At 39.8% G+C, this 25,976-nt stretch overlaps 2 protein-coding genes across 10 annotated transcripts in view; one reads left to right on the top strand and one right to left on the bottom strand.

Moving 5' to 3' along the window:
• The first annotated feature begins 33 nt into the window (after nucleotides 1-33).
• Azi2 (5-azacytidine induced 2) lies at nucleotides 34-23,174 on the top strand. 8 transcript variants are annotated; one of them, XM_057766484.1, is made up of 9 exons: nucleotides 34-500; nucleotides 3,395-3,516; nucleotides 4,596-4,816; nucleotides 7,023-7,148; nucleotides 7,600-7,699; nucleotides 9,273-9,421; nucleotides 14,643-14,737; nucleotides 18,904-19,022; nucleotides 21,315-23,174. In XM_057766484.1, exons 3-9 carry the CDS (start codon nucleotides 4,601-4,603, stop codon nucleotides 21,722-21,724), a joined length of 1,215 nt encoding a protein of 404 aa, XP_057622467.1. In that variant the 5' UTR covers nucleotides 34-500; nucleotides 3,395-3,516; nucleotides 4,596-4,600; the 3' UTR covers nucleotides 21,725-23,174. The 8 variants fall into 8 exon arrangements, with proteins under 8 accessions (XP_057622467.1, XP_057622469.1, XP_057622468.1 ...); XM_057766486.1 differs by having other exon boundaries at nucleotides 34-418; XM_057766487.1 differs by lacking the exon at nucleotides 34-500 and adding an exon at nucleotides 781-860.
• The window catches only part of Cmc1 (C-X9-C motif containing 1), a 75,221-nt gene continuing 72,407 nt past the window's right edge, over nucleotides 23,163-25,976 (bottom strand). For both annotated transcript variants that reach the window (XM_057766491.1, XM_057766493.1), the window contains one exon: nucleotides 23,163-24,995. In XM_057766491.1, the coding sequence (XP_057622474.1) occupies nucleotides 24,875-24,995 (121 nt within the window). In that variant the 3' untranslated portion in view covers nucleotides 23,163-24,874. The remainder of the gene's footprint in view (nucleotides 24,996-25,976) is intronic.

Genomic DNA, 25,976 nt, shown 5'->3' on the forward strand with positions numbered 1-25,976 from the left:
CATGGGACTTGTAGTACGCCCCGCCCTTCCCGGCCAGAGCGCCGCTCCGCGGTGCCCGCAGATCCTTCAGGTCCCGCTTCCGGTTTCGTCGCCCTGCGCTGGTTCACAGGGTGTGTGCAGCGGCGACACCTTTGTGGGCTGTGGGGCGTTCGTGGCCCCTTCTAGAAACCTCTCGTCAGCGGGCGCCAGCGGCCCCCGAGCTGGCGCGCGTGCTTCTGGGTAACGGGCCTGCTCGGGCGGCCCCGGGCCGCTCCTGCTCGGCTCGCCCGTGACCTCCAGGGCCCCCCGACGACAGGCCTGCGGGAGCCGCGGCCGAAGACATGGGACTCCCTCGGTACACCTGCGGCGGCCACCTTGAAGAGGGGAGCGGCGGTGTCTTCGAGGAAACCGGAAGCCCGTGGTGACCCCTGGCGACCCGGTTTGTTTTCAGTCGGTTTCCAAACACTGGGGAAGCGAAACCCGGTGGCCTTGGGGGCGGCCCTACGTAGCCAGGGTTCAGGGTGAGTGGATCGCTCGCGCTCGCTCGCCGGGAGGGTGCAGACGGCCAGGACCGGCCTGCTGGCTGTCGCCTGGCCACACACACGTCGTCTTCTGTCCCCGGCGCCCCTCTGCGGTACGGAGCGGCCCAGCGTAGCATCCCCAGCCCCTGCCATCCCCACCGCCCAGCTGCCACAGGCTCTTCCCAAGCCTTCACGGCTCGTGAATTGCTCAATTTCTGACCGTACTTTGATCGACTGGGAATACTTTCAGTTTTATTTCCTGCACTGAGGTGGCATTTATGTCGGAAAGGGAAAGGGACACGGGTACTGTCAGTGGCGTCTGGGCAGTGACCGTCAGTCTTTTTTCGGCTGTGTTGCAAGGTAGGCTAGTACTCCAGTCCTCCTCACCGGGAACTCGGTTCTTAGAAGTGAGATAGACTACCCATGGAAGCTACTACAAATCAGAACATAAATTGCTCAGAACAAAATAATACGATAATCAAAAACAATGACCACTGGGGTTGAAATTGGCCTCTGCTCTTTAAATACAGAAGACATTCCCCGTCCCGCCCCCCGTTTGAGTTTTTAGTTGGAGTGAACAGAATCTTAAAGCAGTTTCATTTCTAGTTCTCCAAAAATGTGACCCAGTCCGCGGTGCTCACTCCACCTTCTCAAACTGGGAATAGTTGGGATTATTTGCTGGATCGCTACAAAATACTGACTGCCCTAAGGTTCGTAAATGCTCGTTTCCATGCAAGTGTGAGCGTTTAATATCTAAAAGCCAGCATGCTGTCATGGGAAACGGCAGTGGATTAGATCAAAAGCCCTGGGATGTAAGCATTGAATTTTCCATCTGTTCACATAACACGAGTTAGAGGTTAAGCCTCTTACTCCTGCTTGCTTTCTCCTTTTCTGAAGTACACTGCTCGCTTTCCAGGTAACAGTTTCTAAGAGCTGTCCTGGCTCTGAGTTGGGAACCTGTTTGCATGTGTAATTACTTCACCTGTTACTTGAGATGTGCTTACCCATCTTAGTGTTTTTACATTGATTTAAAGAATTCTTAAGAACTACCTAGTTCATTAAAAGGTGAAGCACATATTGGGTATGGTGACACGCGCCCTAAATAATCGCAGCATTTGGGAAACAGGTATGCTGATTTCTGAGTTCCAGGCCGGCCCCTTACACAGTGAGACCTCTTTAAAAAAAAATACGGTGAGCACAGTGTCTAGAGTAAAACTGCCTAAACCAGAAGTGCTTTGTTAATGTTAGCGCAGGTCATTGTAGTGCCCACTGAGTGAAGTGATGCGGTAATAATAATAATAAACTTCTGAATGGGACCAACTTAACTTTAATGGCACTTCCCTGAATTGAAGTTGTCTCATTGTTAGAAAATAGTTATTGACAGTATCTCATGGAGGTGTTGGTTGCATTGAGATGCACTGCTGTAGAGGAGTGAGGGGAAGGCCGACAGTGCCGTACTTGAGTCTTGAAAGCCTTAGCCATAGCAGCTGGGCTCTGGACTATTGCAGGCCGTGAGTCAGGATCATCATGAAAATGGAATTGCTCATATTGCATATCTGATAGTGGTTAAGCTTTTGGAGACTTAATGAATTACAGAGCATATGATTGGAAAGGTGCATCGATGAAGTGCTGGCATCTTTTTAAAAGGGGCGCTTGAGAATCTCTTTTAAAGGAACAGAAACCATTCCTGCCCCCAATTATTTAAAATGAGAAAAAGAGTCACTTGTTATTTCCTGGTTCTCCTCCATAAGACTTAATCTTTTTTGCCCACTGTTTAATTGACCTAGATGAAGTGGGTTCTCAAATATCCTAACTTTTCAGAGATAGGAAGCCAATGGAAAATTTTTTTAAAGATTTTATTTATTATGTATACAGTGTTCTGCCTGCATGTACACTTGCAGGCCAGAAGAGGGCACCAGATCTCATAGATGGTTGTGAGCCACCATATGGTTGCTGGGACATGAACTCAGGACCTCTGGAAGAGCAGCCAGTGCTCTCAACCTCTGAGCCATCTCTCCAGCTCGCCAGTGGAAATTCTAAACAGTATTCACTTTAGAAAGTAATGCCCAGTAGGCCTTAATTCAAACCCCAGCTCTTCACGTGCCACAGGTGTGATCATAAAGACATTTACTCACCTCGTTAAGTCGATTTCCTTGACTCTGGTGTTGGTAGCCTTTTTTTAGCCATGTTTAGTGTAAATATATCTAACTTATCAGCCAGTTTCTGACACAACTGTGAGTTTCTTTTTATCTGTTCAGGTTGCCATTCTGTATTTGAATTAGGAGGTGGTATTTTAATGATACAATCCAAGCCTGTTATGTGTAGCTGTAAAAAATGAGATCCAGAGAGCTGAAGTGAACTAGTATGTGATCAGGGTGACAGATCATAGACTAGAACTTGAGTTTCTTAACCTTAGGCCTTTGTATCATAGAGCTTGTCTGGATTCTTATTGGGAAAAATTACAATCACAACATTCAGAGTGTTTTATGAAGAACCTGTATTTGGTTTGAGCACGAGGTCCAGCTCCCACCCCCACCTAACCCTAACCTCAGTACAGGCAGGTAAGGGCTTCCCAATCCTCCCCAGGCCCAAACCACTCAACCCAACTTCTTCGGTCAGCCCTGCTGCAGGCATGGGCAAATCCGGGCTACTCTCAGACTTGGTCAGAGAAGCTTCCTTTTGCAGTGGTCACCAGTCACTGGCGAGGTGCATGCTGGGTCAAAGTGATGAGAATTCGAGACTGAATGCCCAGCCCTGCGTGAGGCACCAGCGCTGTGGAGATCATCCTGGTGGAGGAGGTGGAAAGCACGATAAGAGCGGAAGGAAGGAGAGGAGTGCTGTGACCTGCTGCCTGGTAGATGCACGGCCTCATAGCAACTGTTGTCACCTTGCAGGACTTAACACAGACTCCCAGGCTTCTCTATGCTAGAGAGATGCTCCTCCGCTAGACTTCAGCAGCAGTCAAGTGACTGTGTTTGTCTATTCTTGACACTAAGTTGCTAAAGATTATTGGAATGTAAGTATTTTTTTAATTATGGTAAATAAGAATAGGTACAAGCAAGTTTCTTAAAATGTTGCATGTGAGCATTAGCTTGATTATTTAACTTTAGTGCCATTTACTCAGAAGTTTCTGATATATTACTTACCTATACATTATAATCATTTTTCTGTACAAAGCCATTCTGAGTTATGTGGGTTTTATTTTGTATTTCTGTTTAGAAAATGATTAATAGTAAAAATGAATACAGATATTACAATTAAATTATTTGGAGCTTTGTTTAAAACAAAAGTGTAAAAAACTCAGGTCTTTAAAAGTATTTCTTGCCTTCGTATAGCAGTTTATTAGTGTTTGGTTTTAGCTGATTTTAGAATATACACAAATTCAATAAATTCTATCCAATTAGGGTAGGTTTGTTATTTAAGTCAGATGAATAGTGCGGGTACAGTTTTTACCTCCTTTAAAATTAGACTGTATCGTAGCATTTATTAGATAGGTAGGTAGGTAGATAGATTTGCTATATATAGTTATATATAATATCTATTATAATATATGTAACTTTATAAAATATTCTTTTAGGTAAAATAGTATTTTACAGTCCTGTTTTATTTAGCTAGGGATCTAACTTAGAACCTGATACATGCTTGGCAAACGTTCTACTGAACCCTAATCCAGTGTAATTTCATACTTTCATAGAACTTAATAGTACTGGATCTAAGTTCTTTATCTGTAATCATTTTCATCCTTTATATTGTAAAAGTGGCTATTAATATTCCCTGAGCCTTAACAGCTTACCCACTAAGTCACCCGGCCCCTCACACTTAGACTTGTTAAGAACTTGTCACAACTGTTATGGCCTGGTGTTGTGGACCTTCCAGAAGTGTGGCATTAGGGGAGATCCTTAGATCATTAGAGGCATGTCCTCAAAGGAGACTCTTGTACTTTAGTCCAGGCCTCTACCTCTCTTTTGGGTTAGAGCCTGGGCAGCTTTTCTTATAGCAGTTCCCTGTGCTCCCTCTGAAAGGATAGCTTTAAGGTTGTTCTCAGTGTTCACGTTGTAAATCTAGCTTGTCTTCCCTGCTTTCTCGCCTCCATAGCTGCCATGGACACACTAGTAGAAGATGATATCTGCATTCTGAATCATGAGAAAGCCCATAGAAGAGAGACGGTGACTCCACTCTCAGGGTATTCAGGAGATGAGTCTGTTGCTTCACATTTTGCTCTTGTCACTGCATATGAAGACATCAAGAAGAGACTTAAAGATTCAGAGAAAGAAAACTCTTTCTTAAAGAAAAGAATAAGGGCTTTGGAAGAAAAGGTCATTTTTTTTCTTTTGATTATATTTGACATAAAGAATAATTCCAAATATTTGATATTTAAAAGATTTTCTAATCTGTCTTCCAAGATTAAGTAAGAATTTCTAAATTGTTCACAACTAAACTATGTTGCATCAGTTGTACCATGTGCTTGGTAATCTCGTAGGACAGGATTTAAAAACTTAAAGATTTTCTGTTCCAGCATTTTCTTTTCCTTGTTTTCATCTTGCCTACCGTCATTGCTATGTATTGTTGTCAGTTTTTTCCGTGTATGTGTGTGTGTTGCACACACATGTATACCTGCATATATTTGAAGGCCAGAAATCAGCTTCGGGTGTTGTTCCTCGGGAGCTGTTCACCTTCTTTGTTGAGACAGGATCTCACACTAGGTCACAGTGGTTACTAATTAGACCAGGCTGCCTGGCTAGGGAGCCTCGGAATATTCCAGTCACTGTCTCCCTATTACTGGGGTTACAAGTACACACAACACCAGGGTTTTAACCTGAGGATTGATCTCCGAGGGTCTGCGTGCTTGTACAGCAAGCAGTTTACCAACTGAGCTGTCACCCCACCCTGGTATATGCCTGTAAAGCATATCCAAGTCTGTACAGAAGAGTAAGATCCTAGTAAATGACTTTGCTTCGCTGTGGCTGGCAAGCTCTTCAGCAGGACTGGACAGACCCTTTCCTTCTGCATTCTCTTTGCTTTCTTGGGGAGCTGACAGTGATATGTACTTCCCATACTAAGGGTTACATTTTTGAATATTATCTGAGGTAGCCGAAATACAGTCTAAATCATCAAACTTAACTTGTTTTTATATGTCAAACTTTTTCTTGGTTGCACATTTATTTATGGCATTTTAAGGTTCTAATTAGTTTATTTCTTCAAATCAAGTTGTAGTAAGGAGCGGCGGGCTACGTCCCGCCACCCAGCTAGCTTTACCCAAAATAATTACACAGAAACTGTATTCTTTTAAACACTGCTTGGCCCATTAGTTCCAGCCTCTTATTGGCTAATTCTCTTGATTAACCCATTTCTAATAATCTGTGTAGCACCACGAGCTGGTAGCTTACCAGGGAGATTCTTAACCTGTGTCTGCCTCGGAGAGGAGAATCATGGCGACTGACTTACTCGGCTTCTTTCTCCCAGCATTCTGTCTGTCTACTCCACCTACCTAATTATCTGTCCTATCAGGGCCAAGGCAGTCTCTTTATTTAACCAATGAAATTAACACAAAACAGAAGACTCTCCCCCATCATCAAGTTTGTATTATTATCTTACAAAAACAAGAGCTTCAAATGGTAAAAGAAATGAGTTTGTTTTCTTTTAAAGATTAATTAATTTATTTAATGTACATTGGGGTTTTGCCTGCATGTGTCTCTGTATGAGGATGTCAGATTCCCTGGAACTGGAATCATAGCTATGAACTGCCACGTGGGTGGTGGAAATTGAACCCAGGTCCTTTAGAAGAACAGTCAGTGCTCCCAACTGCCGAGTCATCTCTCCATTCCAAGAAATGAGTTCTTAAGAAATTTCCCTGTATTTAAAAACTTGAGGGTGGATGTTGGTAGAACTTATTCGCTTGGTGGGATGGCAAAGCAAGGAAGTCATTTCTTAGTATTATCATAATTTCTTCTCATTCATTTTAACTTAGTAATTAAGTCTGCTTGTCATATATTGGCATAATAGTTATGCTTTTAAACTTCAATAAAATCATGGAATTTAGTGCACAGTTAACATACAAAATCTGTACTTTGTGACCATCAATCTATTCATTTCAATTGCTGGAATAATGTAAGATTTAATGAAGTGATATGTGTATTCCTTAAGAAGTCGAGTCTGATTTGATACTTTTCTGGTGATAGAAATTAGATACTGTAGATTTGGAAAATACCTGGACACTTCCAAGACAATATACTGTATTGTAGTGTGATGATTACCTATATTATAAAGCAGATAGTACAAAGTACAGATTACTGTTGAGCAACAAACATATGTGTTTGGGTTTCTTTTTTGAGTTTTTTTTCTATTATATTTGTCTTGTTAGTGAGATTGTGTGGGAGTCAGTAGTCACTTAATTATAGGCAAAGGTAGGCTTTATCCTTACGTTGCCATGGTTAGAGTAAGAGTAGAGCCACCACGAGATGGACTTACGTGGTTCTGCAGAATACTCACTGAAGGTTTCTTCTCCTAATGTCATGCTATCAGCTTGCCGGAGCTCGAGCAGATGAAGAAACAAGTTCTGTGGGACGAGAACAAGTGAATAAGGCCTATCATGCATATCGAGAGGTTTGCATCGAGAGAGACAGCTTGAAGAACAAATTGGAGAAAATAGTAAGTTGATTTGAAAATACTTTATATTTTAATTATTTTGTCTTGTAAGAAGTTTAGAATTAAAGGGTTAAACATTTACATTTATTAATTAAAATAAACATGTTCATGGCATATGAAAAACTATATTTTCCAATAACATACAAAAATAAATGCTTAATATTTAATGATGTTAAGGACTTAAAGTCTCTTAGTACCACTGACTGACTTTGAAAAAAGTATGACAAGGTCAGATTACTCATTATGGACGTTTTATTTTGTTTTTGTTTTGTTTTTAATCCAGTGAGCAGTGATGTCCTAAGAAACAAAGATTAGTGAGAATCAGGGTTCATTTTCCCCATCTTGCTTTTAAAAGTTAGAATGAGATTTATTCAATGTTGACCTAAAAAGTAAGATACAAGACAAACCTAGAGATTTTATTGACTGTAATTTGGCATTTTCCCTACTTAACTAGAATAAAGACAACACTGAATCTTTGAAAGTATTGAATGAACAGCTACAGTCTAAAGAAGTAGAGCTTCTGCAGCTAAGAACAGAGGTGGAAACTCAGCAGGGTATGCCACTTACTTATTATGAATATTCTAATAGAATTAATTGATCTTTCCATTTGTGTGTTATATTCATAATCCATTTCCTATATCTGTATGATAAAGGCTAATTTTTTTCTGTTCTTTTTTTCACACAATATCTTACTAACTTTTCTTTATCTGAAAATTGTACTTTCCCTACAGAAGATGTGATGTATTTATTCAAGGGTAGTGTGTGATGAAGTAGAGGAGCAAAGACAAAACCCCATCCTCTCCAAAACTCTCACCCACTGAGTTCTCATGACTTGGCCTTCCTACTGAACTTATTGCCCACAGTTAAACATGTTGTCATGGAATGGCCTGATTGTCTCTTAAATCGTTTTCTTCCTGAAAGTTGATGAAATGTATAGATGAGATGCTGAAAAGGAAAGTTTGTCTGGGAAATAGAGATGATAGCCTTGTTCCCATCTACAGTCTCGTGAGATAAGCAAAAGAAACGCCTATTGACAGACCTTTCAGTAAAAAATTCAATGTGAGATCTTCCCAGGTTGATGGGCGGGACATTTTGGAGATGGAGAAATGAAGGACTAAGTCAGGTACTGTAGGGTCCAGCTGTGTTAAGTTCCATAGTCAGGTACTGTAGGGTCCAGCTGTGTTAAGTTCCATAGTCAGGTACTATAGGGTCCACGTGTGTTAAATTCCATAGTCAGGTACTGTAGGGTCCAGCTGTGTTAAGTTCCATAGTCAGGTACTGTAGGGTCCAGCTGTGTTAAGTTTCCAGAGTCAGGTACTGTAGGATCCAGCTGTGTTAAGTTCCATAGTCAGGTACTGTAGGGTCCAGCTGTGTTAAGTTTCCAGAGTCAGGTACTGTAGGATCCAGCTGTGTTAAGTTCCATAGTCAGGTACTGTAGGGTCCAGCTGTGTTAAGTTTCCAGAGTCAGGTACTGTAGGATCCAGCTGTGTTAAGTTTCCATAGTCAGGTACTGTAGGGTCCAGCTGTGTTAAGTTCCATAGTCAGGTACTGTAGGGTCCAGCTGTGTTAAGTTCCATAGTCAGGTACTGTAGGATCCAGCTGTGTTAAGTTCCATAGTCAGGTACTGTAGGATCCAGCTGTGTTAAGTTCCATAGTCAGGTACTGTAGGATCCAGCTGTGTTAAGTTCCATAGTCAGGTACTGTAGGGTCCAGCTGTGTTAAGTTCCATAGTCAGGTACTGTAGGATCCAGCTGTGTTAAGTTCCATAGTCAGGTACTGTAGGGTCCAGCTGTGTTAAGTTCCATAGTCAGGTACTGTAGGATCCAGCTGTGTTAAGTTCCATAGTCAGGTACTGTAGGATCCAGCTGTGTTAAGTTCCATAGTCAGGTACTGTAGGGTCCAGCTGTGTTAAGTTCCATAGTCAAGTGTTTAAGAGTGAAATTGTTTTGACATGCATTCTGTCAGTCAAATTGCAAACTTTGATGGAGTTCATGATGCTGACTGAGCCTTATTAGTATTTATGCTGCTTTGTGCTGGTTACTTACTGATATTTTAGCAGTGTCACCTAGGAACTGTATTTGGTATTAAAAGCAAAAATAACTATTTTGTTGTCTATCCTTTTTCTAGTGATGAGGAATTTAAATCCACCCTCATCTAACTGGGAGGTAGAAAAGTTAAGCTGTGACTTGAAGATCCATGGTTTGGAACAAGAGCTGGAGCTCATGAGGAAGGAATGCAACGATCTCAAAGTAGAGCTGCAGAAAGCCAGACAAACGGTACTTCAGCATTGTTACATTGGGAACTTTGTGCACTTGGTTGTGTAACTAAGTACTAAGTTATAGGTCTATAATTAATTATAGTCATAGAATGTTCATTGTTGCTAGTATTTCATGTATCCTTTATATTCATTCTCACCTTAGGATATAGTTTTAAGACTTGATTTAAAATGTATATTGAACTATTTCTTAGTTACTTTTTTCTATTGTTGTGACAAAACACCATTACCAAGCAATTTATAAGAGAGGCATTTAATTTGGGGGTCAAGGTTCCAGAGGGTTTAACTCCATGATCATCATGTCCGGGAACATAGCAACAGGCATGCAGGGTATTGGAGCAATAGTGAAGAGCTTACATCTGATTCACAGGCGCAACACAGAAAAAGAGAGCTATCTGGAATCCCATGGGCTTGTTATACCCCAGATTCCACCTCCCGCCCCACCCTCCATTGTCACTCACACCTCCTTCAACAGGGCCATGCTTCCCAACCCTTTCTAAACAGTTGTATCAACAATAGACCAAGCATTTAAACATAGCCCAGGAGGACTAGTCTCATTCAAACCATCACAGGTTATTTTAATTTTCCCCAAACTTCCTTTCCATAGGGTTCCTCTCATTTTGAATGTGTCTGAAAATTTTAAAGACAACTTAGTTTTAACTTTTTCCATTTTATTTAACCTAACAGTTTGGTTAGTTTAGACAAAAGAGACATCGTTATAGAATTCTTGGGGGAAAAAAACAAGCTTGCCACTAACAAAGGAAGCCTTATATAGCCTGTTTCTTTTCAGAAGACTCAAAACATGTGAGAATTCAAGAATTAGGAAAATGAACAAGAAAAACATCTGCCAAGCCTGCTGCCATAGCTTGATTAACCTACAGTCACCCGGTCGTGCAGACTGCCTCAGTTTCTCCCTAGGAGTCTGTTCACCATGCTTTACCCTGGATTCAGAAACAGCTGAGTTTTCACATGAAGCTGGGGAATATGAAAAAATGGCACCAGAATATTTTTACATTTGTGTATTTTAATCCTCACCTCAACTATTTGCCCACCAAAGCCTTACATACTGCTAAGGACTCCTGTCCACTTTTCCCTGGAGGTCACCATCTAAAAGTGGAGTGCTTGCCATTCTCTGACTTAGCCAGAGTTGTGTACGCATACCCCAAATGTGGCGGATCTGCTTACACTTCTCTCTTGTAGAATGTAGTCTTTATCTGTCAGTGCCCGCTGAGAATGAGCTGCATGTCGGAGCACGGGAGCTTTCTGCTTCCACCTGACTAACTTCATCAGTACTGGACAGTAAGAAGCCATATTGCAAACCCTGGACCTGGTAAAAGAAAGCACCACAAAAATTGATGTCTACTTGGCTTAGAGCCCAAATGGTTTCTGTCTCTGTTACTTGACTGCACTAAACATTACTACCCTACCTTTAAACTTGTGACTGGCTAGACATCACCATCTCTCCAGACTTGCGCATTCTGTTCCATAAGCTTAGTGACTGCAGCCACTAATGAGTCCCTTGAAAACAGGTGCTTGCTTGCTTGCCTGCTAGAGAAGACTGGCACTTTGAAACTCGGAATCATTGTCAGTGTGTATTCTCTTGTTGAAAGGAAATAATTTGATAGCTTCTATAAATAAAGTATGTTTACATTTTATACATAGACTTTTCACTGTAGAATGAGAAACAGTACCATGCGATCATGGGAATCTGGCTCACTGTTTTTTATTGAATATGGAAATTAGGAATGTCATTTACTTTCAAGAAATTTATTTTCTATGGACATTAAATAACTCTTTTCATAAATGTTAAGTTAGGGATTGTATAAAGAGGTTAGCATAGTACATGGACAGAGTATATTCAGTACATACATTAAAACAAAAAGAAATTTGTTTAGAGTAATTCAGAAAGACAGTGTCTGTGGAAGTGGAGTGTGGTTCTTCTTACTTATTCTGTTCCACTAGGTGGTGCTAGGGAATAAATATGCTTTTAGTTTATATCTATCATATGCTAGCAGTTCATAGAAACAAGTTATTAGAAGTACAAGAACCTTTTGAAAGTTCCATCAGTTTAAACTGATGATGGCATGAATTCTGAGAGGCGAGAAACCTTTAGAGTTTGGTGTGAGGTAGGGAGGAGTGTTGAAAGGGCAAGAGAACCTGAAGCTGTTCTGCTTTCCTAGTCCTGCATTCTTGACAGCAGGAGGTCATACCGTGAAAAATACCACACCTGATGCTAAGACACAAACTAACAAGAGCCGGTGGCTTTTCCCCAAGGTTCCCAAGTTAAAACTATGATGTTTTATGTACTTTTAAATCTGAGTAAAATCCTGTTGGATATAGAAATTTAAGAATGAGCCAAAGAAAGTAGTTTATGTTCACATTCATAACTTGTCTGTAACTACTCTGCCCATAATTTTAAAATGCTAAGACACCATTTATGTGATACATAATTTAGGATACCTTCTGGGTGTGTAGCAGCAGCCTTTGTGGTCATACTAGTAGCTCTCTTTTGACTATTTGCAAACCTGGCTACTAGTGTTTGCTCTTAGGAAGGTCAGCATTTCAGAGGTGGTTCTGCTGGGCTTTCCCAACACCTTACCCTGGCCATTTACATTCAGAGCAGTTGGTTCTGAGAGTTCAGATTCAGCCACAGTTATATAATACATTGAGTTAAAGTAAATAGCCAGTGTGGGGCCCTAGTGTTGGGCAGTGTAGTGAAGGTCCCAGGAAAGCTATAGTGCATGTGGACATGTGGACCTTGAGGGAATTCCCAAGAGTGCTGTTCAGATCAGTGCAGCCTACTCACTTCCGTAAGGAGTTTTTGCATGTTAAGGAAAATCCTTTTGAGGATTTTTATTTTTGCTGGTCTAGGTTCAACTTTTCTACAGCGACAGTAGGTATAAAACTATTTTCTTATCCTAACAATATTTATTTTGTATTGTTGGCTTTCAAGAGAAGGTTTCCAGTAAATGTGTATTTTAAATATTCACTAAGAAGCCTGTTTTTTTAATTAATGACATAAAAACTGAAGGGGTCTGAGGATCTGTAGTAGGAGCTGCGGGCTGTGTTCCTGCCGCCCCAGCTCCTGGTTGCCTGACTAGCTTATGCCCCCAAATAATGACACACAAACTGTATTCTTTTAAATACTGCTTGGCCCATTTCTATTCATGTGTGTAGCACCTTGAGGTGCGCTTACCAGGAAGATTCTAGCCTACGTCCATCCTGGGTCCGAGCTTCATCGCATCTGCTCTGGAGCACAACAGCATGGCGTCTGCCCCAGAGAGGAGAGCTAAGGCATATGAGCTCACTTCCTCTTTCTCCCAGCATTTTGTTCTGTTTACTCCACCCACCTAAAGGCTGGTCAATCAAATGGGCCAAGGCAGTTTCTTTATTAGTTAACCAAAACCTTCCTCCACCGAGGATCATTTTATTTTCTATTCTATGGAGACCAGTAAAGAACAACCCAAAGCATGTCTCCGATGCTGGTGGTCAGACCTCCCCGATGCTTTGCTGATTCTGTTTCTCCTTCTCCTCAGGCTGTCCACATGCACTTTGTCACTGCAGTAAAGCCAAGGCCCCAAACTATTTGAAATCCTATACTGTAGTACATCAAATGTAGGGTACATGTGAAATCTGTTGTTACACTAAAGCGTAGCATGGAGATGGTACTTTTGAGACAGACCTTTATTCTGTATCCCAAGTTGGCCCAGAACTCACTCTGTAGCCCAGGCTGTCCCCAAGCTTATGACAGTCCTCCTCATCTCCCAAGTATTAGATTATGGGAGTGAACCACATGCCTGGTCTATAATTTATGTTATATAAGTATTAAGTAAATTTTTTTCATCCTTACACCAGCAGTTCCTCCTGATAAATTAATACCTGTGAGACTGTTACAGAGAGAAGATCACGAGTACATTAGATTCTTTAAAAGCATCTTTATAGGTGTGGGGTTTGGGGGCTGGTGGTTTCGTTCTATCGTGTCACACCTACAATATAAGTAAATAAAAGTTTGAAGGATGTGGGGACTTGAAGAAGTTCTTGTCAAGGCCGTACCTGCAAGGGAGTTTGGGAAATGCAGTCTTGAGCTGGCGATACAGTGTCGGACCCCAAATCAAATGCCATTATCAGTGAAGAAGATGAGAACGGGCTGAGGAGACAACTAGAAACCTCGGCCACATTTACTGAGAATGATTCTAATGTAACACGGTGCTTTTAAAACACTACAGTCTCCTCTGTGAGTTCGAGACCAGCCTGGTCTACAAGAGCTAGTTCCAGGACAGGCTCCAAATCCACAGAGAAACTGTCTCGAAAAACCAAAAAAAAAAAAAAAAAAAAAAACCACACTACAGTCTCTCCTCTGCCTACGGCAAGAAAAATAAAACCAGTGGGCCCATATGCATTTGATGGAAAATAAGATAAAATTCTGTAGCATTTCCCAAGTGAAAACACTGTTCAGAAATAGTTCATGGGGTTTGTTTCGGTTTTTTTTTTTTTTTTAAGAGATAAAATTGCTTTTTCTGAAATTGGAATCAATTTCTTATGTAGTTTTTGAAAATAAAGACGAAAATATTTACACACACAGGAAAGTTCTTACCAGGTCATTCATTTTATGAGGAAATGTATGTCTTAAAACAGTAACTGTGGTTAAGAGCACTGGCTGCTCTTCCAGAGGACCCAGGTTTGATTTCCAGCATCCACATGGTGACTCACTACTGTCTGTAACTCCAGTTCCAGGGGACCCGACACTCACACAGATATACATGCAGGCAACACACACCAGTGCACATCAAAGTAAATAAATTTGGAGCTAGAGAGATGGCTCGATGGTTAAAACAGTAATGTCCATTTTTTGCTTTTTTTTTTTTTTTTTGGTACAGAAATAATGCCAAAACCTCCCATTTTCCATAGAATTCATGCAAATATACCTTAAACAGTAATGTAATGGGTTACACTTCGATATGTTCAAAAGTATGTTTTATAGGACTCCAAACTCATGAGAACACGTTTAAAAGGAAAATGAAAGCATGAACGCTCCAAATAACTGAAAGTGATTTGGACATTTTGGGGATAGGTGGCGGTGTTTGATTAAAATTGAGTCTGAAATCTAGTCTTATACTTCATACGATTATAAACGTATTCTGTGGATGTTGAAACATCTGTGATGGTGAAGAACTGAGAAAGCTGAAATAATTCCTTTCTTTTCTTTGTTAAACACATGACAGGGTCCATCTCAGGAAGACATTCTGCAGGACAGAGATCGCATCAGACCAAGCTTGTCGAGGGAGGAGCATACTCCACAGCAGGGCCTTCTCCACAGGTCTGTATGCTTTCCACCTTCATGATAAGGTTGAACTTTAACCATAGGAGCAAATGCTCTGGGTGCCAGCTGTAATCTCTGGTCATCATGTATTTATAAAAATGATTTAACAGTTACTTACCAGTAGGCTTGACCTGATCTGCTATGCCATACTTATTAAATATATTTGAAAGACTTTTTAGAGAAATTACAATTTTTAAAGTATCCATCTTTTAATTCTATAACAAATACCATTTTAGTTCCTTTAAGGCAGTGGTTCTCAACCTTCCTAATGCTGTAGCCCTTTCATACAGTTGCTCATGTTGTGGTGACCCCCAACCATATTATTTTGTTACTACTTCATAACTGTAATTTTGCTACTGTAATGAATCATAATGTAAATATCTGGTGTCTTGGTTAGGACTCCCAGGTTGAAAACCGCTTCTTTAAGGTAATGGAGTGAATTTTCAAATGCTAAAGAAAACTATATGTCTGAAAGTGGAATCATAAATGAGGAGTTTTCTCCTTTTTTTGTCATGAACAGTGTTCATTTACAAAAAGGTTGTTATATAGTGTTGGTTAAGAGATCAGGACTTTACAGTATTCTCTGAACAGAACATAGAATGCTCTCCTGAGATGCAAACAGATAGAGGGATGAAAATTTGTACTTAGAATAAGTCTATTTGTGTGGGCCATCAACCCCTTTACAGGTACATGGTGTAAATATAATAACAATGCCTAAGAAAATATTGTCCCCTAAAAGGGCAGTGTGATCAGTACTTAGAGTGGCTAAGTAAGACAGCTTTGAAAAGGCAATCTTGTGGAGTTGACTTCTGAACCTGTCTACTCATGGGCAAAATGAGATTTCCCTGCCCTAGTCAGGGTGACCGTGGCTGTGATGAAACACCATGGCCTACACTTGCACATCACTGCTCATCATCAGGGAAGTCAGGACAGAAACTCAAACAGGGCAGGATCCTGGAGACAGGAGCGGATGCAGAGGCTGTGAAGGGGCGCTGCTTACTGGCTTGTCCCATGGCTTGCCTAGCCTGCTTTCTTATAGAATCCAGGACTATCTGCCCAAGAGTGCCCCACCCCCACACACACACACACATGGACTGGACCTTCTCATGCCAATCACTAATTAAGAAAATGAGCTACAGGCTTGCCTTCATCCTGACCCCGTGGAGGCATTTTTTTCAGTTGAGGCTCACTCCTCTCCAATGACTCTAGCCTGTGTCAAGTTGGCAGAACATTAGCTCACATAGCCATTTTGCCAAGATGGTATGAGAATGTGGTCAAGTGCCTAGTACATAATGAATACTTAGCCATCATTATTCCTATGTGTTATTTTTCAGGGCTCTCAAGTACAGTGACTATCATTTTAGTACTCAAGAAACTGCAATACAAGTTCTTTAGAAGCAACTATATACACAAAATGTATTTTCCTTATGTCATTTAAAGCAAGTTAGGATTGATTATACACCCATTTAAGAAAGTAGGGCAAAGTGGAATTGGTATGCAGTCCATGCATAGGATCAAAAACACTTGGAACCCTGTTGAGAAGTTGAGAGATAACTTCCCTTTTCATTTCTTATATAATGGCTTCAGCATTTGTTGACACACATAGAATTACCAATCATTTTTCACACACTTTAAAGATAATGCTTTGATGTCGTTATCCACAAGAGGAGGAGTTGTAAATAGTAACAATCTTAAATATTGGGGGACGGTGTGGACGTGTGCCACAGAGCCTGTATGTGAATAGTAACAATCTTAGAATAACAATCTTAGATATTGGGGGGCAGTGTGGACGTGTGCCACACAGAGCCTGCGTGGGGGTCGGAGAGAACAGTGCAGTTGATCTCAGCTTCACTCTTTCCTTGCTTCCAGGAGTTGAACTCAGGTCACTTGCCAACCCATCTTAGGGTTTTAAAATGTATCTTTTTATGTACATGTGTTTTGTGAACCTGCATATGTTTATGGGGACAATAGGTGTGCAGGAGCCTGTAGAAGCCAGAGGAGGCATTGGGTCCCTGGAACTAGAGTTAAAGGCAGTTGGATGCAAGGAACTGAATTCTGGTCCTCTGCAAGAGCAGTAAGCACTCTTGTGATGTGGAAGTCCCCTGTGTGCTGTGATTACCATTAATGAATAAAGAAACTGCTTTGGACCTATAGCAAGGCAAAACTTAGGTAGGCAGGGAAAGCTAGGCTGAATGCTGGGAGTAAGAAGTGCGGAGTCAGAGAGATGCCATGGAGCCTCCAGAGATAGACATGCCGAAACTTTGCTGGTAGGCAACGACCTCGTCGTGATATACAGATTAATAGAAATGAGCTAAATTAAGATGTAAGAGTTAGCCAATAAGAAGCTAGAGCTAATGGGCCAAGCAGTGATTTAACTAGTACAGTTTCTGTGTGATTATTTTCGGTTCTAAGCTAGCCGGGCGGCCATAAACCACAAGCAGCCTCCATCCAACACTCTTGAACTTCTGAGCTGTTTCTTAGGTATTTCTCCCACAGTCCACGTTTCTTTGTAATCTGTAGTTTTAGTGTAGGTGACACTAAGAGCAAAGGACGAATTTTGGTGATGTAGTTTCATCTTACCCTCATTTTTAAGCAATCATCATTAAATTGAATTTTTAACATGTACTTTAGGTATTAATACTAATACCTTTATAATCATCTTTTACTTGACATGTACTTGGTGTTTGAATACCCAAGTATCAGAAATATTTTTAAAGTTAGGTTCATATTCACCATTTTATAACAATAAACTATTTTTCAACTTTGAATAAAGAATACTTGAACTTGTAAAAAAAAAACTATTTTCAAAGTATATTATTCATGCCTTTGTGCCTGAGTTTCAGTAGAGGACCCAACTTTGAAATGACTCTTTGAAACTATCCACTGCCCAGAATTTTACATGGAACCAGCAATCTTCTTCACACTGAAGACAGACTTTGTTATACAACAGCAGTTGTAAAAAGCATCTCCATTGTTTACTGGTTCTGATGTAGAGCTGGTTAAATACACCAGAGGATAAACAATGATATTTAAAATACGAGATTTTTCTTCAAAGCAGTATAGTTCATAATACAAAAACTGCAGTCCATGTAGGGTAGAAATACGATGTTAAAAGAGGTAAAATTTTACCTCACACAATTTAACTTGTTTTAAAATACCTATTGCTTCTTTAATTAGATACTAGATTCAGATTTCAGGGTTATCTCTTTTAAGTTTAAGTTCTATTTATTAGATAGAAAAAAATTGAAGCATGAGGTAACGTGTTTGCTTTGTTTTCTTCCCATACTACTTACACTCTCGAACCTGTAGTAGTGGTTGTTTTAATATTATGGAGTCAGTTCTTACATTGACTAATTCAGGTATGACTGTGCAGTAAAACAAGAATATGTGCTGAAGATTTCAGTTCACTTAGTTGGCAATTACAAACCTAAAGAAAATCATGAGCCTAAGAGAATTTAATGGACAATAAAAGCTTTTAAAATTAGATATAAAACAATTTCAGATTCTGAGATAAAATCCTTTTCATTATAAAACTATGGAAAGGCATTTTGAAGTTCTGTTTCCTATAATCTGCTTCTCTAGCTGCTGCTTAGTTATGGGGAAAGTCATGTGACTCCTAATGTCTTGTGCTGTCATGTCACATTGGTTTAGAACCAACAGTATGAGACAGCCCAGTCAGACATAAAGAATGTAATGCATGAAGCCTCAATTTTGCCGTAATGTGGTCTCGGGTATCTCCTCATTACTTCATTTCACAGTGTCAAAACAATCCAAAGATAAAGATGGACTCAGACACCAGACATGAATAAATGCAATTTTATTCTTGATCAGATTGACAAAGGAGGAACATATTTCTTACTAGTTACTAATTTTACTAACAGCACTGTGCAGTTTTGGCTAAAATAAATCCTTGGTTTTAAGAGCCAGTAAGAAACTCATTGGTTAGAATGTTTATCATAATCTGCTTGTTACAGTAGTTATTGCTTGAAATTGGGGCAATGTTATCCCTAGGTGTTTTTTACTTAAAACATTCCAATTAAATATATTTAGTTTCATCTATATTGTCAGAAAACAATATAAAAATAAACCTGCTTGTTTGTAAAGTTATTCCCCTTTACACATAAGAAGGACTAGTATAACTTGTTTTTAAAATTCCATTTTAGTGATAACATGCAGCACGCATACTGGGAGCTGAAGAGGGAGATGTCTAACCTACACCTGGTGACGCAGGTGCAAGCAGAACTACTCAGGAAACTGAAGACCTCAGCTGCAGTCAAGAAAGGCAAGTCCCTGCTGGCTGGAGATGCCGACTCCAGCCACACTGTCTGAGGAGCAGCTAGCTACTTTATCTTAGCAAAATCTCATCCGATGACTGTGATACGCAGGCTGTGTGCAGTGTGTCCACTCCACCCATTCCCTGCTGCGGCTTCAGTCTCTAGCTGGTCAGCTTCACACATAAAGGTGTTGCTGGTGTTTTTTCTTCAGTACTATATTCTTTCCCCTTGTGGCTTTTCTCAGCCAAGTGTTGCTCATGTGTAAGGCCGAGGTGTTAGGTTTGCTCTAGTTGGCCCTTCACCACAACTATATATTTAAAAAGAACTCCAAACCAAAGCTTCATTTCAGTACTGTGAAGTATACCAAAGACCTAGCTTTTCATTTTCAAAACAACTCTGATTCATTTAGTTCCTGACATCTTCTTAGAGACTTTCTTTTCCATACAGGATGTCTGATTGAAGGCAGACTCAACAAAAACTTTTCATTGCTTTCTTTTTACATGCAATGTTTGACTAAAGCTTTTGAGCTTTTGTTAACTTAGTAGTGGGCACTTTTGGCAGCGCTGTTTTTGTGAGTGTTTGCATCTCCCATTGCAGGAAAGGTTTATGTCTGACGCATACAGTATATATTTAATGCCTTAAGTTTACTTCTCAAAGGAATGTGATGACTTTAAAAGGTGATCAGCATCTAATTTAAAATTGTTATTTGCACCTCTGATTGTCCTAAAGGAGAACAAGAAAATTCTTTCAAAAATATTCTCAGGAGTATTTGTAAGGGAAAATGTTTCACATTGAGGGGAGGGGGCGGAATTCAAAGTTTCTTTTGATTTCTGCAGTGTCGGGTACTTAAGAATCAGGCAAATTAATGTGGTGTTAGGCAAGCATAACCTAATTTATGGTTCACCTTCCCTCGTTCTCCAGTAGTTCAGCTTACTTATGAAGACACCATAGGTGGATAGCAGAAGTCAGACTGCCCTTAGAGGGAATCAGCTAGTGTGGAGCAAGCTGTCAGTACAACTACTTACATCAGAAGTAGTGTGTTCCAAAGCAGCAGAAAAAAGAACTCTTTCCATTTTGTCTTCCTTTTTAATTGGCTGAGAACACAGGCTTTTAATGCCTTTGCACTGTCAGTTTCTAGAACATTTCCTTCGACAGTGTTAAGTCCAGGTGACCAGGGGTCACGAGTCCCTAAAGTCATGGTTTTAAGTAGAAGGGTTATGGCTCACTTACTCCTGACCTGCCCATCACTATTGCCCAGAAGAATAAATTACTTTCAGTTTTTTCTCTCTATTCACCCTTCCTACTCCCCCACCCAAATGTTTCAATTTGTTTCTTCTAAAATCACATGAGTTGACCCAGCAAGATGGCTCTGCAAGTGGAAGGGCTCACCTACAAGTTTGAGGACCTGTGTTTACCTGGAACTCATAGTGGAAGCAAAGAACCAACTCCGGAAAGTTGTCCTCTGACCTTCATGTTCATGTGTGTACCTGCATTCTTATGCTCACAAATACACACACATAAATAATTAGGTTGCATGGAGCCACGCCTTCAGTCCACTTGGTCAGCCTTAAGTTGAGAAAAAATGTAGCTTCCAACTGTAGCAGACTGAATGAGAAGAGTAGAAGATGCTGCCATGTGCCTGCACTGGCTGTGGCGAAATACTACTCACAGCGGTCTTTCCTAAGCCATTGTATGCATGAAAGACCTATTTCCTTTTATGTTGACCTGCTTGTTGACTAAAGCAGAATTATATTAATCATTGTATTTATTCTAAGAAATTGAACTTAACGCTTTATCCATAAAAACCATTGAATATATGTTAAAATTTCATTTGACTCTTAAGAATTCAAAGTATATTTATAAAAATAAGTTACTTTGGGCCCCTCTCCCACAGAGAAGTTTGAATAAGCAAAGGAATATATTTAAAACCGCTATTACTTTTCACAGTCCCCACTGGCACCAATATGCTTTAAAACTCGCCACATTGAAGGCCAAGAGCTTTACTGGTCTTTGCCTTGTAAAGAGATGACACTTTCTATGTCAAGGAGACTCTGCATCAGCAGAACATAGCAGGAAGGGACTCCTACATCCACTTGCAGCTGAGTGAATGACCTTAAGTCAGTGGCAGTAAGTATGTGGTCTGTCAGAACTCAGATCTGTTCATAATCTGCAAACCAGTTTCCTGATGAACATACTAAACTGGCAGCGTTCATGTTAGTGTCAGTTACAGAGTTAGTATATGACATGTTTACAGCCACAACTGCTAGGAAACTGACACTTAGCCTGTGCTTCCTTTGTAGCCTGCACCCCAGCAGGATGTGTTGAAGACCTTGGGAGAGACAGCACGAAATTGCACTTGACAAATTTCACTGCAACATACAAAAGACATCCCCCTTTGTCACCAAATGGCAAAGCTGCTTGTTATGCTCCATGTCCTTTACCAGGAGATATAAAGGTTTTATCAGAGAAAGCAGTTCTTCAGTCGTGGACAGAAAATGAGAGACTGATTCCTAATGATGGTACAGACTTTCAGGAGCACAGCTCTTATGGCAGAAATTCTCTGGAAGATAATTCTTGGGTATTCCCAAGCCCTCCTAAATCAAGTGAGACAGCATTTGGCGAAAATAAAAACAAAACCTTACCTTTACCCAACTTGCCACCACTGCATTACTTGGATCAACATAATCAGAACTGTCTTTACAAAAGTTAATTTGATGGGACTCTTGATTTGAACAGGAGGACGCCAACTCCCACTGGTTCTCCCAAGAGGTTATTTAGACTGGAAGTGGACTTTGATTAAAACCTTGAAGTTCTCCAATATGTACATTTGTACATTCTGTACAACATTATATATAGTCGATCTCCAGTATGAAAACTTCCAGTTGTACCTTTAATAACACTTAAAAGGTTTTGCTTCTTGGATTAAGAATGGAAATGGAAATTCTAGACATGGTTTCATAAAGTATGTGACCTGCCTAAATACCTACTCATTAAATAAAAAGCAGCCTTTAATATATTAAAAAAAAAAAAAACCATGTCTGCTGGTTCAGATTGTATCGAGAAGCAGATGGCAGTGTGAATAGGTTGTGTTCCTGTGACTTCCTGATGCATAAGAATTTGAAATATAACGGAATAAAAGTAGGTTAAGCCTATGCTATTGTGTTTTAAGATTTAGAATCATTTTTAAGTAAAATGTATATACAATTTTAAAATGCAATTTGAATTCTAAGACTTGAACTAATGACTATTGAGGCCAACTTGTCCCCACTATATTTAAATCCTAAATAGTTAAAAATGATATGGTGTGTGAGTAAACTATATAAACCTACAAACATGCAGTCAGAAGTGGAAAGAGCAGCATCTTTAGTGACCTCGTGTGTGTCAATGTGGTCATTTTCAGCAGGACAGCTGTTTGTCTTACACAGAGCAGCTTTGATACTGCGGTATGATATCTGAGAAAGTGATTTTTATTTAACTGCATCTGGAACTATTGTGCTGTCTAATTACGAAATGTATCCAAATTCATTCTAATTGGCAAGTCACCTGTGAGTAACTAAGGAAATAACAAAGATGGTTTCATGTGGAAACTCATCTAAATTCCTTCAGGGTTGAAGCATTAAGAGTATTAGTAATCATGTGTTACCTGTTTGATGTAAGACTTCCTAAATGGCATTTCATATATCCTGAATTTAAGGGATCTCAGATCTCGTATTACTGAGTATCATACATGGCCCAACAGTGTTCATTATTCACCAGTTATTTTTTTTTATTGGTTTATCTCACTCACTTATTCATGCCTGTCCATGATTAATGGAATTGATGTCGGATGCTGGGATGTGTTCTGACCAATGAACCCAGCTCACCCAAGGGAGTACAGGCTCCTGCCAAGTAATACAACAAGACCCAATATGCATAAAGCAAATACAAGACTCCAGGCTTTCACTGAAGGAACTAACTACCTGTGTAATAAAGCAGAGACATTGCTCATGTGGCTGTGGAGCTGTCCATTATCTGTCTTATGTCTAATGTAGCTTACTGGTTTGCCTTTTTTTAAACCAAGATTAGAAGTTTTCCTTTGTAAAGAGAGTCTTATAATGTTTTGAACAATGCCAAGAAATTGTTTTAATTAAAATTATTTTTGTTTTTAAAATGGAGTTGGATGTGAAATAATGTCCTTGCCTATATATATTTCCAAAGTCTGGTATTAATTTTATTTCTCAAACTTTCCCTCTACCCAGTAGTAACAAGTTATCAAAAAGGAATCTTAGAACAGCTGGATTAATGTTCTTAACAGTTTAAGTGTTAATGACCTGTGTAAGAGTCCTTAGCTAGAGAAGATGAACCCCAAAATATTTTTACCTAGCCAGAAATGTTTAAGTATACACTTAGTCAACCCTGTGGTTGAAGAGGTGGCATGGTACTATCTGTATTTTGTGATTCATTAAAATTGGCATTTTTATTAGTCCTTTTCATATTAGCCTAACACTCCAAAGTGTTTCCCTTGAAATTTTCTGGAATAGCTGGGTTTCTTTTGGTAAGGAAATCCAGTTAAGCACACCTGTAACTCAATACTAGAAGGAGTACCTGTTCCTCCCTCTTGATCACTTATTAGCCTGAGAAAAACCTACTCCTCTAAAGATTCTTGTATTGAGTTGAGGCCAAAATAAAACTGAATGCATATGTAAGTTAAGAATAAACATGCCCTATGAGTGTGCAACTGCTGAAACCCAGTATACCAAAGATACATCTGCAGCAGGTACAAGAGATGACTATAAGCAATTTGTCTAATACCTATTGATTATATGACACACAACAAAAATCTTGCTACAACTTCATTCATTTCTTACAACAACTGCTACACCTTTCCTTTGAGTCACTGAAAACAAGAACTGTGGCCCTGTGCATTATAAGATGCACCAGTGGCAACAGATTCTCTCCATACTATAGTCTCTAGACTTACTGTATTTGCTCGCCTTTGGCCACCTCTTACTGTTCTGTGGTCTGAGAAAATGGATTCTTTGACAGGAGTAAAACAGTTCTTTGGTGAGCACTGTGTGAGACTTAGCATTTGAATGAGAAAAAAATGCTTTCATGAGATTGGAGCCAAAGCTAAATATTATCTTTCTGTTTAAGAACATGGTGGAAAAAAATAAGTAAATAAATAAATAAATAAATAAATAAATAAATAAATAAAAGCCCAGCCAGGGCTCAAATTAACACACTAGAGCAGAAACTTAACCACAGTTCCTCCTCCCGAATCCCCAGTGTTACAGAACAGAAGTTCACACTTGACATGACAACTTCTTAAAATCAGAGATTATACAAAGTTGAAAAGATCAAGAAACATAGTGCAGAAACTTTTACATCAAAGGTTTCAGAAAATTAATTCACCTAACTTCATCTGTGTTTTCAAATAAGCCCATGTCAAGGCCCAAAGCCCTGCCTATACCCAATCTTCTGGCAAGGCTGGGTAAGTTGTCACAGACACTGGGACTGGTGCCCACAGTAGCACACTCAGTGCTGAAGTGAAGTCCAGTTACCATGAGCAGAGTTGATGGCTCTTGTCCTATGCTAGGCATCAGCCTACATGACCGGAAGAAGGTAATGTACTTATGGAATTCTTAGACCATCAGCTCTGTGCCTACAGTCAGAGTTGTGGAAGAACTTACTTTAAACACAACGACAAAAAAACATTCCATTTAGTTTTCCTCCTATCCCATATTTAATAAACTAGAACTCTGAAATAAAGAATTTTATTTCATACAAAAGAATCAGTAGTTCATGATTAGGTGAGCAAACATTTTTTTCAGTCCATTATTTCTGGGTTATATTGCAAGTGGCTTCCTGACTCACTATTTGCCTACATGCTTGTGGGAAGCTTCTGTAGCCTCTTCTTGGTAGGAACTCCGGTTTTTCTGAATTCTTCCCTTTCCTTGAGGTATTCCAGTTTGCATTCTTCATAGAAGGCTGGATCATTATAGCTACAAGGAGAAAATTAAAGTATTTCAAAATAGATACAATATAAGCATTAGTAACATTAAATTATTCATGAGAATCAGTCTTGAGAAGTTGACTTTCAATAATAGTCACCAAGACACAATAAAGATTAATAAGCTAGTAAGAAAAATAGAATTGAAGATTTTTAAAAATTTGTAATTAAAGCATATAGTAATACAGAGTCTTGAGTTTAGTCTTATCACAGAAGAGAACAACGAATGATGCTACATTCCGGGAGCCCATGGCCTAACAGATATAAAAAGTGCAAAGATGGCCATGGAAACACAAGGAAGCAGAGGTGTCAGCAAAACAAACTTGAGTTTGCAAAGCCACAGAAACCCAACGAAAGGGCATATTGAAAAGCATATGTGACGGTAGAGTGACACGTACAAGTGGGCTGGTACTCCCACAGTGAATTATGCACACAGCATAAAGAACCCAAGGAAGAGTGCACAGGGACCTAAGTATAATGGGCCACTTCTGCCAATTTACAACAATCTATCCCAAAAGCAATAGAATAAAACTAACTGTGCAAATAGAGGTATTGAATGGCTGGCAGTTTGTGGCAGATAGGCTGAAAGGGGCAGCAGGTTTTTTAAAGTTGGATTGCTAATAGTATTCAAGCAAGAAATGATGAAGGCCTACACTAACCCAAAGGAAGAGCTACATGTAGGGATGCAACAGGATAAAACCTGAAGCATGATTAATAAAAACCAAGAGACATATTGGGGTTCAACGTGAAGGTCAGAAAAGCAAAACAGCCACTGGCTCTTACCTCTACCTCAATCTGAAATGGTGATCCTGCCTCCAGGAATCTCAGAATGAGAATGAGTACTGTCTCTTCCCATCAAGGTCAATCAGAGATATATTTTAGATATAAAATTGGTTTTCAGAACTTCAGAAACCCACAGAACATGCCATTAAAAGTGTTTTAATAACATAGAGGCTATTCATGACATTGAGAC

The sequence above is a fragment of the Chionomys nivalis genome, chromosome 4 (assembly GCF_950005125.1).
Source record: "Chionomys nivalis chromosome 4, mChiNiv1.1, whole genome shotgun sequence".
NCBI classification, from domain to species: domain Eukaryota; kingdom Metazoa; phylum Chordata; class Mammalia; order Rodentia; family Cricetidae; genus Chionomys; species Chionomys nivalis.